Source organism: Macrobrachium nipponense, chromosome 13 (genome assembly GCF_015104395.2).
Source record: "Macrobrachium nipponense isolate FS-2020 chromosome 13, ASM1510439v2, whole genome shotgun sequence".
Lineage (NCBI taxonomy): Eukaryota > Metazoa > Arthropoda > Malacostraca > Decapoda > Palaemonidae > Macrobrachium > Macrobrachium nipponense.
Genome location: NC_087206.1, coordinates 60,308,180 through 60,330,055, shown reverse-complemented (window position 1 = coordinate 60,330,055; position 21,876 = coordinate 60,308,180). Strand labels below are relative to the sequence as shown.

The 21,876-nt window shown below is 38.8% G+C and overlaps 2 protein-coding genes across 2 annotated transcripts in view; one reads left to right on the top strand and one right to left on the bottom strand.

Moving 5' to 3' along the window:
* The window catches only part of LOC135225825 (uncharacterized), a 42,688-nt gene that overhangs the window by 4,290 nt on the left and 16,522 nt on the right, over positions 1-21,876 (top strand). The window lies entirely within an intron of this gene.
* LOC135225539 (uncharacterized) lies at positions 9,853-21,817 on the bottom strand. The gene is made up of 3 exons (XM_064264810.1): positions 21,811-21,817; positions 20,791-21,603; positions 9,853-12,211 (listed from the first exon to the last, which is right to left on the bottom strand). The coding sequence occupies exons 1-3, from the start codon at positions 21,815-21,817 to the stop codon at positions 12,171-12,173; spliced, it is 861 nt and encodes a 286-aa protein (XP_064120880.1). The 3' UTR covers positions 9,853-12,170.

The following is a 21,876-nucleotide window of genomic DNA, read 5'->3' as shown; positions in this document are numbered from 1 at the left end:
CAAGCAATTCTTACGAGCAAATTCCCAAGCCTTGGTCATTTAATCGCCCAAATTAGTCATGTAATCTAACAAATTAATCTCACGAATATCACCTTCCGACGACTCTCTTACAACATCAAGAGGACCACAAACACAGTGCCCAAAAAAACAAATTAAAAGGCGACAAACCTTTAGATTGACTTGGAGCCGAACGAAAAGCAAATAAGAGATTTATGGTAATTTTTTGTCCCACTCAGAACCGTGACTTAAACAATATTTCCTAATCATCGATTTCAGAGTTTGGTGAAACCTCTCCCGAGCACCCTTTCTTTCAGGATGATAAGATGAAGTCACATGTTTAATACTCAACTTTGCCATTTTCTCTTTAAAATATTTCACTAATAAAGTTTGTACCACAATCAGATTGAATCACCTTAGGCATTCCAAACTTGATGAAAAAATTGATTAACACATCACCTATTTTTACGCTTGTAATGGAACACAGACGAATTGCTTCTGGATAACGGGACATTTTATCCATCATAGTGAAAATGTACTAATTCCCACTACGATTCCTGGACAATGGCCCAGCAACATCAATTATAATTTCTTTAAAATTTCAGAAACCGCAGGGATTGGACATATAGGAGCTTTTGGGATAACTTGATTTGACTTACCGACCTTCTGGCAGATACACAACTATTGACAAAACTTCTTCACGTCGGATTTCAATTTGGGCCAATAATAATCCTTGAGCAATTTCCCAGACATCTTGTGGATTCCAAAATGATCCACCAAACCATTTGCATGTGCCAACGACATTCAAGCTAATCCTCTGAACACACAAGGAACCAATATTTTTTTTTTTTTTACAATTTCATGTGCACTGTTAACAGTCTCTCTAGGCCTACTCAACCTGCAAAGAATATTGTTCATTATCTTAAAATTTGGGACTGTTAAATCATCCATCCCGCCTGATTCAACAGCAAGGTCCCAGAATTCCAGTTTCTGAGCTTAAATTTGCTTTTCCATTGTTCAATTTGGAAAGTCCTTTACAATATTGCTATCTTCTACAACTAAGTTACTACTACTACCACTACTATATGTTCTAAACTACTCAAATCTACATCTGTTGTTGACTCTGCAGCATCATCAACAGTAGCTCTAGGACGAGTAACAACAGCAATTTCAGGATTCATCAATATCGTACAGTTTTTGCTCCTAAAAGCCACATCATTTGCTAACACTATATTCACATCCTTAACATGAAAGTTATTCACAATGGTCAATTTCAATATTCCTGAAAAGGAGAAACATTTTAAATGGAAATTTCCAATGGGATTGGACTCGACTGAATTGGGACAGCCAGACAACAAAACAAATTCCTCAAAATCATGGACACAAACACTAGGTAATGCCTCTAGTAAATTCAACGACTGAGATGCACCAGTGTCTCGCAAAATACAAATCACTTTTTCTTTGGACAAATCCACAGACGAGACACTACCTTCGGACAAATATCTTTTGAAACAACTGGGTAATCATTGGTCAGTCGTATTCATCTGAACGGGATCGCTCTCTCTCTTTTTCAATACCCATAACTGGTCTACCGTTAGCTTGTTGGGACTTCTTAAATGGATCATAATTATTACATCCTCGATTATTATTATTCTACCTCCTGGGTTGATTCTTAATATGATTAGGCCTACCAAAAACATTATTATTATTATCATTATTTTCATTACTCCGGCTCCTTCTAACCCAACCAGGCTTTATCATTTATCACTCCTAACTCATTTTTATTTGACAAATATTACTCATCGCTAGCATTGGCAACCTCCTGCAAAGTATCAATCTTTAATTCTTCCAAATGTAGCTTCAATTTGTCGGGCACAGACCTCTTAAATTCCTCTATGACTACCAACTCTTTCAACCTTTCAAAGTCTTCAACTTCTTTCAACTTGAACCAATCTTCAGCATATTACTTCTTACCCCTAGCAAATACTACATAAGTCTGTTGTCTATCTTTTTGCAAATTTCTAAAGTAATGTCTATATGCCTTGATGATAAACTCTCATCCAACGTAACAAACTTTCAGAGCCCTTCCTATCAATTTAATCTGGATAAGTGTGGCCAAAGGAAAAAAAGTTCCGCCACATTACATTCAAATATGAAATTCGGCACGAACTTGAGTGCCTGAGCCAAATTTATAGCAGGTATTACCAGCCTCCTCCTTGGGAGGGAGAGGAAGAAGTATTCGCTATTTGCATTTCTCTCTCAAACTGCCTTTCTCTCTCTCTCTCTCTCTCTCTCTCTCTCTCTCTCTCTCTCTCTCTTCCTCCACCCTAGAATTTTCCATATTGAATTCCAGGGTTTTTAATTCTATTGGCTTATTCAAAAGCTTCACAGACACCTCCTCTTTGACCACTTTCACTTCCCTCTCTGCCTTCATTGTATTAATATAATCATACACCTTCAACAACAATTCGTCCTTCCTTACCGATACGTCAAATAATATTTGTAAATGTTGAGCCACATGCTCCAACTCAAGTCGAACTAATTATGCTAGCCTTGCTTGCCACCTCTCTCCACTGAGATGCTCCATACATTAACGGTTGACACATTGGTAAATGATCACACCCCCAAAAAATACCACCAAAAATACATTATATAAGGAGGTGTAAAAATTTTGCATAAAACAAAACACCGAGAATAAATTTTACATACTACTTAACACCCACAGGCCCGAAATATCCTGTCACGGTTGTCAGTTTGCGATGGCCTGTTTCCCCATCGCACCAAACACTTGCAAAAGTACCAAAACCAGTATTCACTAAACAGAGTACGAAATTCACAATGATTGGAATCGTACCCCAGTACCCTAAACCAAGGTGTGCAACACCAATTCAGGGGATGAAAATAAACACAATGGAAAAATTACTTAATTTAATACATAAATATCTAGGCAGAAATAACACCTGAACCTCGAAATACAAAAAGCAATATGAAAACTAAATATCCTTAATTAAACACAAGGCAAAAATCAGTCGCCCAACTAACAATAGAATACAACGCACTCAAACACAAAAAGGTGGTCCGGAATGGAGGAGGTATACGGAAAGTAAGAATAGCCTATCATATACACTCTAATGTAACCCAAGGTGGTCTTTTAAAAAAATAAAGTCGTGGACTCCTCAAATCGATAAATCTCCACATCTAGGGGTGGCGGGAAGATAAGGGCCCAATCACAGCGCCAGCTATATCTCCATTAACACACGGGGCGTGATCCAAACAAATTGTAGTGAACACAACACATATAAGGGGGTTATGAATACCGTACAATTGGACAGCGAGGTCCCCTTGGCTTTTATAACTGGACCAGGGGCGCAGCAAGATGATTAGTAGATAAATCCTGAAGTTGCAGGCAAAGGGGGATCCAATATATTCAGGATGCAAATATTCTCCAAGCGGTAACCAATCAAATGCAGTGGCAAAAGCAGGTTAATCAAACTGTCTCAAACTCCCACAGGAGTAATACACTACCCCTCGACCACCTGGGGGGACAAGAGAGTCTTAGCCAATACTTTTAACAACTAAACCACCAGTGGAGAGGAAAATGAGCTAAAAGAATAATACAGTGCTTTACCTTCAATATTTAACCAATAACATTAAACAAATATAATTAAATGAAACCAAGAATATATATGCCATTTCCTTTTTGGCTTATTTTCTATTATCACTGATATCTGTGTTCTGCTATTTCTTGTCTGGGGTAGGTGAAAGGAACACCCACTGAAACAGTAGCTGGAAAGCAGAGACTTTCTCTTAATAACTACTATGCTATTACAGTTTTCATTTAAGAATACTTTGCATAATGGCATATTTTTCTTAAGTATACAAATCGTTATAATAGCTCAGTGGCAGGGCAATTTCAGGAGTATTTCGCCAAATAATTTATCGTGCAAAAGTTTCGACCATCTTTTGTGTGATGAGTTATATACAGCATGAAATGCTAATCAAGAATTTTTTTCTTGTGTAGATGGCGTTTGGGACATAAACAAACAGGCTAAGGAAGCTCTGATGTTCTGTCGAGATTTGAAGGAAATTACAAGGTTCTGTAAGCATTGAAACCTATTTCCGAATGCATGAATGTCCAGTGGTTGTTTAGACGTGAGAAAGCAGTTTAGTCTATATTGGACTTAGCCGTAATTTGAGGAGAAAAATTTTGAAATTCATGCTACACGTTCAGTTTCTAGATTTTTTGCGCATGCGCAGTAGCCATAGCAACGCCTCGCGTCCTTGACAACGCTGCTTAATAAACTCGAGTTTAAGCACTGGGCCTAGTGCTGAAATTCAGGAAAAATGCCTACCTATGACAGTGTGGAGTCCGTGACAGCATTATCACAACACCAGTTAAGCAAACTTACCAATCCTCAGTTGAAAGAAGCTTTAAGCACAATGATTAATGCCAGTAGAAATCAAGAGCCATCCAATACCGAGATACTGGATGAGTTGAAGCTACTCAGAGGCGAAATCAGTGAAGTGAAGGCAATTAAACAAGAGGTTAAGGATCTCTCAGCCCGACTGGACGAAGCTTACAAGGTTATAAGCCAGCAGCAAAGGTTTTTAGAAGCAGTTGATGCAAGAGAAAGAAGCAGAAATATTGTTGTAACTGGGTTATCAGAGAACAGCGACGAGATCGGAGACGACGATGCTGCCAAGGTTAGGAAGGTGATCGAGGCAACTGGCTATGCAGACGACATGGGAATGGAGCCGGAAAAGTGGCAGATAAGACGTCTTGGAAAGGAGAACGATCGACGTAATAGACCCATTCTTGTCGTGCTTAACAACCAGCAACAACGGAACCATATCTTGGAGAAAGCAAAAAATCTGAAGAACTGTGACGGACCTTTTGCTAGAATATTCATCAAGAAGGACCTACATCCAGCAGTAGGAAGGAGATGGCTCGACTTAGAGAGAGAGAACGAGAAGAGAAGAGTAAGCCAGAAAATGCTGGTACTAATATTAGGTACGACTGGAAAAATCGTGTTCTTCTTCGAGACAATGTAGTTATTGATAAATATATTGTAAATTTTTTCTAGGTCCTTGGAAAAATGAAATAAAATATGTTCCTGGAATGTTGCGGGTGTGAGAGATAAATTGCAGGATCCTGATATTTTTCGTTTTGTTTGAATTACGATATTGTGTGGCTTTTAGAAGCGAAATTAGTAAGTAATTTGAGTGTGCCAGGTTTTTTGTTTATATCACAACCCTTCTCGGAAAGGCAAACATAGGGGTGGTGTACTTTTGTTGGTTAAAAGCAACATCATGAGATTGATAACAAACGTAAAGCTTGATTGTGAAGGCCAAATTTGGGGTCAGTTGTCTTGTTGGCCAGGTGTCTTTCTCGGTGGTGTATACATTACACCACAGGATTCTCCTTACTTTGATGTATTGCAATTTGGTAATCTGGAGTCTGTGATGAACAATTATGAACAAATAGTTGTTATGGGAGATTTTAATTCCCGTGTAGGCTATCCCAAGTATTGTCAATAAAGACGGTGTTCCTTATGTATATAAGAATATTCAAGATAATCACGTTAATAACAATGGACGGAAGCTTCTGGACATTTGTAACCATAGATCGTTGGTTGTGGTGAATCATCTTTCATATAAAGGGAAAGAAATGGGTGGAAATTTGTCATATAGAAAGAGAGAATGGGTATCAGAATTGGATTTGTGTATAATGTCAGGAGAATGTATTCGGTTGTTAGAAAGTTTGGAAGTGCATCAAGGCATACGGGGGTCTGATCACGCCCCTTTAAGTGTGGTGCTTGCCACAGGTGTCAAAAATCTGTCATTTAAATTTTATTAGAAAGAGCAGAAAATTTAGGACTATCTTATATAAAATATGATAATAATCGGTTGATTAAAAAAACTATTTCACATAACAATGTTGATATTGATAAATTTGTACAGTGCATGAGTCAGATTCAACCTCCTGATGTGACTAATATAGACAGGGGCCACATAGAAACTATAATGAGTGAAGGCTTAGAGACGATCAGGAGAGTTGCCGAAAAATGTGACGTGAAGGGCAGAAGTATTGATTGGGATGTAACAAAACCTAGATGGGAGCGTTTACTTGAGTCTAACGATTCTAAAGCAATCTGGAGAGCTATAGACTGGAAGGGACAGATATTAGAGGCAAATACATTGCAACCAGACGACGGCAAATTCAAGACTCATTTCGAATCACTTTTAAACCCAGGTAATAATGATAATCAAAGTGAAGGTATAAGTGCTCTTGATGACGCCCCCTACATCCTGTTCTTGACGACCCTTTTACCCCACAAGAGCTGGACGAGGCTCGGAAAGACGTGAATATGAATAAGAGCTTCTGTGGCCTGTGCCCTGGATTGTTCGTTCGCCTGCCCGCCTTGTGGCTGATGTTTTTCTTGGCCGTGTTTAATGCTTTGTTCTTGAATTTAAATTATTTATTATCATGGGGATACAGTAAACTTGTTGTACTTTTTAAATCTGGAAACAGAATGGATTGTGGGAATTATAGAGGTATAAGTATCATGGATACTGTAGGTAAGATATATGACATATTGTTATTAAATAGACTGAAATTATGGTTCAGTATAGATAAGTGTCAAGCTGGAGCACAGAGGAAAAGAGGATGTATAGAACAAATATTGTCATTAAGACTGTTAATAGATTTGGCTATCTTCAAGAAGAAAAAACTGTATATAATGTTTGTAGATTTCAGTAAAGCTTATGATCGAGTTCCCCGAAGAAAAATGATAAGTTATTTGAAGGAACTAGGATGTGGGAAAAGAATGTTGTCTGCAATTCAAGAGATGTACAGTAACACTAAAAATGTTTTAAGAACAGCTGTGATCGAAAGCTCTGTCGGTGTTCGGCAGGGAGCCCCCACTAGTTGTTTACTGTTTGTCATTTATATGGATAAAATGGTTAGGATGTTAAAAGATGCAATTCCAGTCGATGGTTTTTTGGGTGGGTAGTTTACATGTGCTTTTGTTGATGGATGACACAGTGATTGTTGCCACTTCTCGAGAAATGTGTATTAAAAAAAATTTGACATTATGATGAACTACTGTAATGAATATGGCATGCAGCTTAATGGTAAGAAGAGCAAATTTTTCGTGATAAACAAGAATGTAGGTGACCAGTTGCCAATAACAGCTCAAGGTCAAACTGTGAGTTACTGTGACCATTATCTCTATCTGGAACTTGGTTCACAGATGACGGGAAAAGTTGAAAACTTGCCTCTCTTACATCAGCCTAACTGGCAATCAACCTTAAACAAGTTCTCAATATTTTGTAACACGAATACCAAGATGCCATTCTATTTTAAGAAGAAAGTTTTTGAAGCAGCGGCGACTTCATCCTTGTTTTATGGGTCAGAAACATGGTTAACAAATGTATTACAAAAACCAATAATAAGTAATTACAATCACTTAGTCAAAAGTTTGCTAGATGTGAGGTAAATACCTGTACAGATTTGTGTTTGGTTGAGTCTGGGATACCCCCAGCGAAATTCATTGTGGCCAAAAAACGGAAACGTTTTCTTATGTCAAAGTTGTCTGACCCTGATATGGATGAGCCTTTTCATATTGTATATGGAATGTGTAGGGATGCAGATTCCCTGGGTACAGATTTATTCAAAATTCCCTAACCTTTAATGACCAAATTGACCCACTAGACGACATCGTATCATCAATTAGAAATAGACCAACTTCAGCAACTAAATATGTTACTTACAGAAGCAAACTGAATCCCAACTTGGAAGTTCATAGATTATATACCGATAAATTATATGTCGCTGATTACATTCGCGTAGCTTTCAGTCGCTTACGGTTAATGTCCCATAACCTTTGTATAGAAACGGGTAGGTGGAGCCGAACTCCTCCAGAGTTAAGGGTGTGTGCCTGTGATAATAGCTCTATTCAGGACGAGTCACACGCTCTCATCAATTGTCCTCTGTCAATGCCGTGTAGACATAAATATCCAAACTTAAGTTACGAGTCTTTGAATACTTTATTAAATGAAAGTAATTATATTACTGATTTGTGTGCATATGTTTATGAAGTTCTTCTTAGTTATAAATAATATGCGTCTTTGTCTTCTGTTTTATGTTTTTTTTCTCAAGTAGGTTTTTTCTCTTTTTTGCAAGCGTTGTGTTTGAGACTTAACAATAATAAGCCAAGGTTTATAGGTGGATATGTTTTTTTCTTTACTTTTTCGTCTATATGATATTATGTGCTGATGTAATGTGTACTTGATGTTTGTATTTTTTTTGTCATTATGGGCCTTGTACTTACAGAAAAAAGAAGAGATAGCTATCTACTCTGTATTTTTTTGTATTGTATCTTTTTTGGGACAAGTTTGTACTTATATTTTGTATATCTTGTCAATAAAAATAACTAACTAACTAACTAACTAAATGAAGGCATTGGAATGACACTTTGAAAGAATCATCAGATAATGACTTAAATAAGCAAGTAATTTTGAATGATTTGAAAAGAAAGTGTACTTAAGTAACATCAAAGACGGCAAAAGCATATCGTTCGCTTGTCAATGCTTTGTGTTCTGGCTGTCAACACCATTAAAGGTGATTTTTCTTGTTAACTGAGGCGGGTATAACTTTGGTATCATAATACAGTTATTTTCATATCCACGCAATTAAACTATACATCAAATAAAGTTTGGATGATAAAGAAATCTTGTGATCTCCATGGTTTGAGGACATAGATCTAGGTGTAGCCTAGGCTATACAAGTGATATAAAACATTACCACTGGAAAGCCCATTGTTTGTTTGTATTTGATATGATATTTCTTGTGCTTGTAAAAGTTTATCATCGATACAAGTTGGCTTCTTCATGATATATAAAGTGGGACAGTTCTTGTACATACGAGAGAAAGTGTGTTTCCTATTAGACGTAATACCCGGGCTTAATGATTACAACTGATGTAAATGACATGAAATTACTACAACAAATATGTTTTAAAACAAATATGCTATAAAACTAATATACTATAGTTGAGCTATTTATAGAATGAAATTTGTAATTGTGTACCATGTAGTCTGTATAAAAAACGAAAAGGCCAAATTTAGCAAAAACAAACAAAAAAGATCAGCTTTTAGCTAAAATGTATGAGTATGAACTATTGAACACTGAGCAGGGGGTGATATCCGCATAGCCACATTCTCAAACTGCAGATGCGGATTCAGAAGGGGAAGTTCCTTGCATGCTGATGCAGATGCAGAGGTTAAGAAATTGTCAACACTGATGCAGATTTATAAAAAAAGCTGATAATCCACGGATACAGATGCGGATGCGGATATCTGGTACATCTCTAATACAAACATTCAAATATGTTACTGAAGCTGTTGATTTTCAGCCATTCATGAGCTGCAGATGGGCATTGCCGCATTTCAACGGTACTTACAGGGATGAGCTGAAACCGCCTATAGGAAACAACGTTTAGAAAATCATGTTTGAGTGCTTTTGTTTCAAAAAGAAAAATCTTTTTGTTTTCTCCAATTGTCTCTTATGTAGGTAATTAAGAGAAAGATGATATTGTACTCTTTAATTTTTCGAAATTTTGGATATAGACTTTTATACATTCAAGAGAAATTAGGAAAACAAATATACTCAAGCCCTACTGTACGATAGGTATGCTGCATGGTGCGTATTATATATATATATATATATATATATATATATATATATATATATATAATATATATATATATATATATATATATATATAGATATATATATATATATATATATATATATATATATATAATTTATATTATATTATATATATATTACATAACCCATATGGTAGGAGTAGGAATACTACCACCATGGTCCTGAGTGTTGTAAAAGGCGACTAAAATGACATCTGCTGCCCTCCAGTCTTACTTTTTAATAAAAGGCTGGGGCCACTGCTAATTGTGGGAACTGCTGCCTTGCAGTCTTACATTTTAGAAAAAGGCTGGACCCATTGCCAATAACTGGAAATTGCTGCCTTGCTGGCGAACTTTTTTTTTGGTCAAAGGAGGGGTCCACCGCCTATAACTATGGTTGATGATAGCAACGGTATGAGGTCGTAAAAACCCCTTTGCCAAAAATAAACCATGCCTGATGTTTTAAGGAATATAAATGCAGGCGTCCCCTGTAAGCGACGCGCGTCAGAATCCCTCTACTGGCGTGATAAATGGGCGAGCGGTACCACAGGATACAGGACTGCAGCAAAAGAAGTTAGTGAAAGAGTGGAAGATAAGAGCAGGTACGTGGAACGTTGATACTCTAACAGGAAGACTAAGGGAGATAATAGATGTGATTGAGATGAGGAGGATAGATTTCTTGTTTGTGTGGAGGATACTTGGTGGAAAGGAAGTGGAACTAGGGAGATAGGAGATGGGTATAAGCTCTATTACAGCAGGTCATGACGGGAGGAATGGAGTTGGAAGTATGGTAAGTAACAATTGTGAGGAAAAAGTCGTAGAAGTAAAGAGAGTAAATGATAGGCTTTTAAATATTCCGATAATATTAGGGGATAAAATGGTAAACAAGAGTTTGAGGCTGTCATTAGAACAGTGAGAGAGGAGGATAAATTGATAATAGGATCTGATATGAATGGCAAGGTTGGAAAGAGAAGAGATAGGTACGAGGAGGTATACGGAGGTGATAGGTTTGGGAGTACAAATTGAGATGGGGATTATATATTGAAATTCTCAGAGTTTTGAATTGGCAAGTATGAACACATGGTTTTAGAAATGGATTAAGTACTTGATAACTTATGAAAGTGGAGGAGTGCAAAGCCAAATTGATTACATCCTGGTTAGAGGAGTTGACAAAAGCTATGTGACGATCTGTAAAAGGATCTTGGGTTTTAAACAACATAGGTTGGTGGTGATGGATTTTAAAATGAGAGGTAAGATACTAAAGAAGAGAAAGAGGCGATCTAGAATTAAGATTTGGTACCTTAAGGGAAAAAAGGAGGAGCAATTTAGGAAGAATGTTGAGAGAGAAATGGCGGGGGAGGGGGAATTTAGAATTTGGGAAACAGAAAACTTTGAAGTTACGGTTGGATTACACCAATGGCCAGCATCTAAAGAAAACGGATTTTCGAAAGTTAACGTTTTTGAGGTCGCTGAAAGATTCTCTAACTTTTGGGTAAATCATGTGATATTTCAAGGACCAAATTCTGAAGCATAAAGAGAAAAGTGAATAGGTAAGTTGAAAGTAAATTTTGTTAAAATATAAAAAAGAGACAACGTGGAAAATGCCATTCAGTAATTAAGTGAATAGGTAAGTTGAAAGTAAATTTTGTTAAAATGTAAAAAAGAGACAACGTGGAAAGTGTCATTCAGTAATTAAGTGAATAGGTAAGTTGAAAGTAAATTTTGTTAAAATGTAAAAAAGAGACAACGTGGAAAGTTTCATTCAGTACTTAAGTGTCATTCAGTAATCTAAGCGAGGCTTGCAGGAATTCTAAACAGAATTATAATAATTGTATAGGAGGAATAAATTAGCTTACTCTGATTAAGCTATAACGGAAGACCTAAGAATGTTGGCACTTAGCAGACATCAATTTCCCCAGTATATTATCTGGTTTAGTAAAATTAAATTAATATATTTGCATAAATCTAACAGTAAAATGATTAAACAGATATTGCATGCCATGTCTTCAGTGAATCATTCATTGATGGAATTAGATCTGGCCTACAGCAAAAATCATGCGATGACACCTGTTTCCATAAACTCGTCAAAAATTGACAGGAAGCGAGGTTTACACAGGGGATTTGTTTTGAGCTTTTCTAAAGCTATTGCCTTGAAGTCGTTCATAAGAGTGTCAATGTCTGTGTCTGACATTTCTGGAACTTCCTCCGGTTCTGCCAATATAATTGGTATGATAACTAAAGCAAATATCAATCCATATTTATTCTTGTCTCTGTATTCCTCCACGAGTTCTTCCAGAGTAAAATGCATGGGCATATCGCCCCCTTCTAGGACTTCCTTGTAGGTTGAATGATACAGAGATAGGAAATGACGGAGTTTTGGTTTCCTCACGTCTCCGTTGACACTTGTACACAGCACGTAATTCAGATCACTTGCAACAGAAGCTTCACGACACATTTGAAGGTCTAACAACATAACTTCCACTGGACGACCTTCAGTGTTATATCTGGAAATTTAGAATTTTACATGCATTAGAAAATCATAAAGATTTGTCATTATAATTTTGTTCTCACTGTAATTATAATGTTGTTGCTCATACTATTCTTTTTTCTTAATCTCTTTCTTTTAAGCACAAAAGGATTGCAGTGCCAAAACATTGGCTCTAAAGTTCACCTCGGTTAGCTCCTCCACACTGCAAAAGAGCAATTATCACTTACAACCCCACAAAAGGTGCTCTCCATTCGGACAAAAAAAAAAAACGGAATTAGTGGCTTATAAACTGTTGGCCATATCTCTTGGACTTGAGTTTAATGCACATGGCTCAAGATATTTTTATTCGTTGATTGCTATTATTGATATGAATGTTGATTAGTAATTAATTGCAATTCAAGAATCTTCTCAAGATTTGACTTGTGACAATTTTTTAAAATATATACTTCCAACCTCTAAAAACCACAAAATAAATTTATTTCATACTCTGTCAATATGCATCGAATTGGTTCATGTGCACCTGACGTAAATTCACATAAATCAATTTACCTTTAGCATTACAGATATTTAAATGATATAGATAACAATTCTTTCAAAAACCGCGGAAAATTTATCACTAACATTAATATTTATTAGCATATTTTTCATTCCATTATTTGAAAGCTCTTTATATATTATTATTATTATTATTATTATTATTATTATTATTATTATTATTATTATTGAAAGATATTGCTGCATCAGCTGCATTCAACTTGTAAATAGTCTCCTCTATTTTTCTAATAATTGCTTTCTCTCTGCTACTACAACTGGCGAGTATTGCGCCGATATCATTCATCAGGAGGAGTCAATTTCAGGGATATTGCTTAAATTTATTTATTTGTCACAGTAAATGAACAAATAGATCAAAATATAAGTCGATCTAGCGGCCAACGTTTCTCTCGGTATCATCCGAGCATGATCACGGCAGTGGGTCGGAGCAGACTGTAGATGCTGTCAGGATCTACTCCATATATAGTGGTAGGTCAGCAGGGGGTCAATCGCTCTCTGAGTTTTCATTGGTTGGTGGCGCAATGCGTTCCTACTATTATTTGGAGGAAGTTTCCTTCAAGACACTTCTCGTCGTTGAAGGTCGCACTGTTGCAGCCTAGCAGACCGTCAAGGCTGGGGCATGACTTCCCTGGGCGTTGTGTCATGACGGCTCGTATTGTCATTGGCTGCTGGGCTGCTTGTCTCATCTGGTATTCTTTGACTGGGGGTATCGCTCGGTCTGGTATTACTTGTACTATTATTTATATTCATGGGTCTTCTTAAGTTGGTGGGGAGGCAAAGCCCTTCCTGTGTTGTATTTAATGAGGGCTTTTCTTGCTGTATGAGGAGTGCCTCGAGCAGTCGTAAACGTCGCTGGTAAGGAGCCCTCCCTATTATCTTAGTATTCTTGATAATATCGTCACGGGAGATAGCTTCCTGGTGTGCTATCATGGTATGGTTTATAATTACTCCTTATTGTGCGTGGCAAGAAATCCTCGTGAACAGTTTTATAGAAGTCATACCAAAGTAAGAGCTGGGACATCCACGGACGGGCATAAGAATTGGTAGACTACATTCGACTGTTTCAAGAGGTCTCTTGCCGGAGGGGGTCGGGTTGTTCTTCATGATAAGGTCGCGGGTGCGTTGATTGTGGTAATAAATTTTGACATTTGGACATCTGTGAAACTGTCCAAGAGGATTTCTTGCCACGCACACAAAGGGGCAATTAAAAACCATACCATGACAGCACACCAGGAAGCTATCTCCCGTGACGATATTATCAAGAATACTAAGATAATAGGGAGGGCTCCTGACCAGCGACGTTTATGACAGCTCGAGGCACTCCTCATACAGCAAGAAAAGCCCTCATTAAATACAACACAGGAAGGGCTTTGCCTCCCCACCAACTTAAGAAGACCCATGAATATAAATAATAGTACTAGTAATCCCAGACCAAGCGACATGCCCAATCAAAGAATACCAGATGAGACAAGCAGCCCAGTAGCCAATGATAATGCGAGCCATCATGACACAACGCCCAGGGAAGTCATGCCCCAGCCTCGATGGTCTGCTAGGCTGCAACAGTGCGACCTTCAACGACGAGAAGTGTCTTGAAGGAAACTTTCTCCAACCAATAGCAGGAACGTATTGCACCACCAACCAATGAAAACTCAGCGAGCGGTTGACCCCCTGCTGACCTACCACTATATATTGAGTAGATCCTGACAGCATCTAGATCTACAAAAAGCATATGAACTGGCCAATGGAGCAACTATCCTCTCCTCCCTAGTGCGAAAGAAGATCAAAGGCAACCTGCTTACATGGACAAAAGCATACATGCAAGATAGAGAAGCAAGAGTAGTGTTCCAAGCAGAATGTCAGAATACTACTTTCTTGAAAATAGCACCTCACAGGGGTCATTTTAAGTCCCTTCCTCCTTATGGAAAATCTAGCCTGTCTAGAGTTACCACAAGAAGTAGAGGTCTTCATATATGCTGACGACGTTTGCATCGTCAGCTCCAGCCCTCAAAGACAGCTCCAAAGGATGCAAGAAGCCTTGCAAAAACTTGAGGACAAATGCACACAACTGGGACTCAAAATCAACAGAAATAAGACAAAAGCCATGGCAATAAAACATGATCGAAACCAATCCAACCTTCTATTGAAGGGAGACATCATAGACTGTTTGGATAACTACACATATCTGTGAGTCTGCATTGCAGATACACTATCTCCTGAGAAAGAAATGCAGCTCCTCCAGGCCAAAACAAGAATTGGGCTTAATGCTCTAAAGAAAATTACATCACTACAAGAAGGTGCAACATACCATCTGCTCAGGAGGTTCTACATACAAACCATCAGAGCACAAGTAGAATATGCAGCACCAATCCTGACAAGTCTCAGTAAGGACCAACAGCAGAGGCTGGAGGTCATCCAAACCAATGCAATGAGACATACTTGGAGCCCCAATGTGGACAAGAATAGGTCTCTTGAGGGCAGAGACACAACTACAGTCTCTCATGCACAGGGTATGCCAAAGAAATACTTCCATTCTGTGCAAAACCATCAGAATCAACAGAAATAGACCACTCAAAACCAAATGCAAGAGTGCATAAACCTGCACAAACAGCTAGATCCTCCCAAAACCTATGCGGGCAGCATACTCCAGACCCTGAGAGAACTGGATATGTAGGACACAGTGAAACACATAATAAAATAAAAGATGTCCCACCTAAGGGATACCAAAAATCACCTCCCTGGATCGAAGACCCAATCTGGTATAACTTTACAATACTACCGGCAAACAAAGTACTGTGAACAGCAGCACAGATGAAAACTGCAGCAGAAGAAGCAATCAGGAGCACAGCAGCTGAAAATACATATTACGCAGATGGCTCAGTTGATCCAGAAGCTCCGGCGACAGCAGCAGCAGTTGTCGCCCGAGACTTCAAAGGAAGCTGGAGACTACCCAACAATGCCTCCATACTACAAGTGGAACTAATGGCATTTTAAAGCCTTAGAAGATTCCAATCTGAAAGAAGGACACACAATAGTGCATATCGACTCCAAAGGAGCAATATTCGAAATCAAGGCGACAAATCCCAGAGAAAATGTGACACTGATAACAGCAATAAAATCAGTAGCCAAGTCACATCAAACTGCTGGCAGGACAGTCTACTAAACTGGATACCCAACCATGTGGGAATCCAGGGAAATGAAGAAGCCAACATCCTAGCCAAAAGTGCCCTCAGCTGCAGTACAGTAAGCATAAAAGTGCAACCATCCATAACACACCTAAAGGAAATGGCAAAAAGCTATGCCAAACTTCAAGAAGAGAGTGAAGTACAACGTCACTATTTACAAAATTCACTTACGTCCAAGTTGTATGTGGATGGCACAAATTTAGGGCCTCATGACATCACAAAGGAAAACCACCAGAAAACTCTCAGTCATCACACACAGGTTAAGGCTAGGATACTTGTACACCTGGCAAATGATTGGTAATGAGGGCAGGTCATATCAGCACTGTAACCGAGAGGCAATCAGCCCCTTGAGCACTACCTACTAGACTGCCCCGAGACAGTCTCTCAGGTCAAACCATACCACAAATGAGCTGGACACCGGCACAGATCACAGGACATCTAAGTAACATAGGGACACATGGGAATCTCCTAATGTCCCACCCACCTCCCAGGTAAAAAGAGGAATTACACAGCAAATCTACATCGACACATGGGAATCTCCTATTGTCCTACCAACCTCTCAGAGAAAAGAACTCTCCGACGGTTAAAACCACAGAAATCTGCACATGGCACAAACCCTCTATTTCATTGTTTGCAATAGGAGCTATACACATCTTTGGGAACATATGTATAAATTTGAGTAGGCATGTACATGTATATATACTATTATACTTTCTGTTTTTTTTTTTTTCTTTAAGACCACCTTTCCCTCAGACTAAAACTCGCTTCCTTTTCCTATTCAGCACTCTCCAACTAGGCTGAGTCTCACAACTATAAAACTTTCACTCCTACTGATGGGTACCGTAAGGTTTAAAGGGGTTGCAATCCTGCCTGTCACCCTATTGCTTTTCTACAACTAACCGCCAAAGCACTGTTTTTGTATCTTTACAGATAATCCAGTTACGGGCTGCTCTAGGAGCAAGAACCCGTGCCAGCACAAGGCTGGCTTAATCTTCAACAACAACAACGACAGCATCTACAGTCTGCTCCGACCCACTGCCGTGATCATGCTCGGATGATACCGAGAGAAACGTTGGCCACTAGATCGACTTATACTTTGATCTATTTGTTCATTTACTGTGACAAATAAATAAATTTTAAGCAATATCCCTGAAATTGACTCCTCCTGATGAATGATATCGGCGCAATACTCGCCAGTTGTAGTAGCAGAGAGAAAGCAATTATTAGAAAAATAGAGAAGACTATTTACAAGCTGAATGCAGCTGATGCAGCAATATCTTTCAATAAGACTTGTTTGAAAGAGGGTCTCCTTCCAATATATTATTATTATTATTATTGTTAAAAAGGATGGCAGAATTAAGCGAGTTGATTTTATATATTGTTTTTTCTATTTTGCTTACAATTCGCTTCTCAAGCTCAGCGATGTTTCTGAGTAACTGGCCAATATTCATATTGGGAATTTTCAAAAATTGTAAATGCTGAAGGAATCTTTTATTAGAACAGGATATCAGGTCCAGGTCAAGCAGGGGTCGTCGTCAGTGCCGGTATTATTCCGTAAGCATAGTTCAGTTCGGGCCAGGGTCGTCTTTGGATTAAGGGCTGGTGTTGGTGCTGGTATAGCTGGTATTACGTGACGTTTCGACCTTCTCGTAGGTCATCTTCGGACGAGTCGGTTGAAGAGACTGTAGCAAGAAAGTTTGCGGAACGGTATTTATAGCGGCACGGACCTAGAGTTGCATTCTCATTGGTCGGGCCGGTCTTGGGCGAAGCCGTGGATCTCGCCTCGAAGGTCTCGGGGATTCTCTTGTGCACAAGAGAATCCCCGAGACCTTCGAGGCGAGATCCACGGCTTCGCCCAAGACCGGCCCGACCAATGAGAATGCAACTCTAGGTCCGTGCCGCTATAAATACCGTTCCGCAAACTTTTTTGCTACAGTCTCTTCAACCGACTCGTCCGAAGATGACCTACGAGAAGGTCGAAACGTCACGTAATACCAGCTATACCAGCACCAACACCAGCCCTTAATCCTAAGACGACCCTGGCCCGAACTGAACTACGCTTACGGAATAATACCGGCACTGACGACGACCCCTGCTTGACCTGGACCTGATATCCTGTTCTAATAAAAGATTCCTTCAGCATTTACAATTTTTGAAAATTCCCAATATGAATATTGGCCAGTTACTCAGAAACATCGCTGAGCCTGAGAAGCGAATTGTAAGCAAAATAGAAAAAACAATATATAAAATCAACTCGCTTAATTCTGCCATCCTTTTTAACAGTATTTGCCTAAAAGAGGGTCTTCTACCAAAATACATATTATAGTTATTATTATTATTATTAGTATTATTATTTATTATTATTATTATTATTATTAGTGTACAATCAGTGGGCGGGTCTGTAAGCTGGGATTTTAATTGGTCGTTGGATGGTGACTAAATCTTTCCCTGAGGCGTTGAGATCTTCTTCATCTGGCCGGGGTTGTTAGCGTGGGTTGGGTGTTGGTTGGGGTACCCACCTCCTGGGTGGCAGGTGCTGTAAGCCGTCCAGGTGACATGTCATCCGGTCGTTCTCTCCCGCTTTCTCTCTCTGTGCCTTCCTCTCTTTCTCTCTCTCTTTCTCTCTCTGCAAGTTCCTCTCTCTCTCTCTCTCTCTCGTCTCTCTCTCGTCTCTCTCTCTCTCTGCTTGTTCCTCTCTTCTTTCTTTTCTTTCTTTACTCTCTCTCTTTCTCTTTCTCTTCTCTTTCTTTCTCTCTCTCTTTCTTCCTTTCGCCTTTAACTCTCTCTTTTTCTCTACTTGTTCCTCTCTCTCTTTCTCTTTCTCTCTCTCTCTTTCTCTCTTTCTCTCTTTCTCTCTCTCTCTTTCTCGTTCGCTCCTTCTAACTCTCTCTTTTTCTTTCTCTACTTGTTCCTCTCTCTCTCTCTCTCTCTCTCTCTCTCTCTCTCTCTCTCAGTTTCTCCCCCCTCAATCTCTCCTCTCTCTCTCGTGGCGGTATATGGAGTCGGTTGGTTTCTTGTGCTATTTCTTCTTATGATGGTAGGAAGAAATTCTGTTTCTTTTACCGTGTTGAGAGTCGGTTTTTTCTCTAATGCTTCAAGATAACGTAGGCGTTTCATGTCTGGTGTATACATGGTCAATAATTTCTATGTTCGTTATAAGTTCAGCTCATTCTGGTCTTCTGTTATGCTTTTCCCTGTAGTGAATGAAAATGGCCCCTTCTTGAAGGTGGCAAGAGAGACGCTTGGAGAGTCTGGTGGTGGTCATCCCGATATAGGAATGGGGGCATCCATCCACTGGGCATGTGAATTCGTAGATGACACTCCTTCTCTTCTCTCTTGCCACCTTCAAGAAGGGGCCATTTTCATTCACTACAGGGAAAAGCATAACAGAAGACCAGAAAGAGCTGAACTTATAACGAACATAGAAATTATTGACCATGCACTGGACCGGAAACGCCTACGTTATCTTGAAGCACTACACATATTAGAGAAAAAACCAACTATCAACACGGTAAAAGAAACAGAATTTCTTCCTACCATCATAAGAAGAAATATCACAAGAAACCAACCGACTCCATACCGCCACGAGAGAGGGAGGAGAGATTGATGGGGGAGAGACTGAGAGAGAGAGAGAGAGAAAGAGAGAGAGAGAGGGAGGAACTTGCAGAGAGAGAAAGAGAGGAAGAAGCAGAGAGAGAAAGCGGGAGAGAACGAGCGGATGACATGTCACCTGGACGGCTTACAGTACCTGCCACCCAGGAGGTGGGTACCCCAACAACCACCCAACCCACGCTAACAACCCCGGCCAGACCAAGAAGTTCTTAGTAATCTGGGATCCAAGGCTCACACTCTTGTGTCTGAATCACTTTCTAATTTATTCCTGATCATTAGAACAACAATACCCTAATTTTGAATTTAGCGGAGGTGGATTAAGGATATTAATAGTCTGCCATTTCTATAGACTGAAAGCAAGAAAGGTCTCAAAACATCATGTTGTGGACAACTAGACACGATTGATGCTAATTCACTTGAAAAACACTGGCAACAACAACACTGTGATTGATCCCTCAAAAACCTTTAAATAAATGCATAAAACTTATATCTTCACCCAAAAGTTTTTAAATGGAATTCTAACATCCTTCATCTGCCCAAATCTAAAAAGCAACTTCATTCAGCGCATGACTAGAATTCTGGTCAAATTTCACGGGTTCGTGTCTGCTATGTCTCTATTTCTTGTTACCTTTAGTTTTATGCAAACCTATAAGAACAGTAATTTGTGACTACCAGTTTTAACAGGGAAACTTAAGACACCTTATTAACAAAAATTTTCATTTGCAACTTACTCAGAGAATTTGCGAAAATTCAGTAGAATATTTTGTCTTTTTATATTAGTGATTTACTGAATAAGCTGTTTAGTCTTTTAAAAAATTTCTTTTTTCATGAAAAAAGATCGGTTCCAGAAAACGACTCCAGGGATACTTCAGAGCTTTCAGTTTTAGCAACTCACATTTGTATGTTAGGAGAGCATGAAGGACCTTTCCCTTCAACTCATGAGAACAGAACTATACTACGAAGATTAAGCAGCTAGAATTGAGACTTGGTCATGAAAGACCCTATTCCTCAAGCTATTTTCGTACCGAAGGGAGTTAACGTACAAAAGGCCCAAAATTAATGTTTTCGTCATACATAGGTCACCATTCAGAAATACAAAACAAAAGCATATATCATCCACTATTCTGAAGAGCAAAACACACTTCTTTCCTCCAACAAAGGGTGGCTCTAATATTTGGGAGTCTGGCTGTTTATTGTATGCTGGTATTGGCAGGGGTGAAATAGATAGTAGGAATATTTTTTATCTTACCTAAATAGAACATTGTTGTTCCAGATGTCCCCATGGCATATACTGCTGATCTTGTACTTTGTATTCCTGAAGATAAAATATTTTCAATTTCAGATCTCAAGGACTTCAACCAAGCACTGGCAGTTTCGTAACCACCAATTTTATCCAACATTATTACCCCGGTATCAACACATCTTTCCATCCATGACACAAATAATTCTTTGGTATTTGGGGTAAAATCCAAAAGATCTTTAGACAGAAATTCATATCTTGCTCCAGCAGACTCTCCTTTCAGAACCTTCTTTGTCAGGAGATAAGATGCAGCGTGCAGTCTGGCAAGCTCGGAAAAAACGAGAGCAATGTGACATTCATCCATACCTTTCCTTCTGTCAAACATTTTGAAACCTCTTGCTCTTAGATCTTCAAAATAAAGTTGTTCTTTTCCCTCCTCTAAGGAAACAAAGAAACACTTAGCATAGCGTAGAGGCTTTTGGCCTGCAGACATTAGAACTTCATTCAGCACTGGCATAAGTTCTTTATAAAATTTGCCCTCCTTTTCAAAGAGAAATGGTTCTGCTTCTTGAAATTCTCCAAAATTCCTATGAGGATTCAGTTTTACGACATAGGTGACAAACTCTTCCTTGTCATTCAGAGAATATTTGACTTCTACACTTGTTACTTCACTGGCATAGTTATCTCCGCGTTTGGTGAAATCAATGACCTTCCAGGATTTTAAGACAGCCTGGATTCCTTTGTCCGCTATGAGAGCTTTCTTAACATATTCCTCCGTAATGAGACTCTTAGGGTCCGTCACGGTCGTTGCTGAAATTGACACTGTAAAAGAATGGAGAAAATTACTCTGTTAAATCACATGCACTATATGTAATTGTCGTCTCTAATTTATCACCTTTGATATTTTTCTATTATCTTTTAACTACATTTCAGTATAAAAATAATGTAATTACAGTTAGTTCATTTCCAAACACTTTCTGTTTCAGTGAAAGGTCTGATAGTCAGGCTAATATATTTCCAAAAATTTGCGCTTCATCTCTGTTGACCCTACCTCTTTCATGCAAGAAATCAGAAATAATAGGGAAGACTATGTTT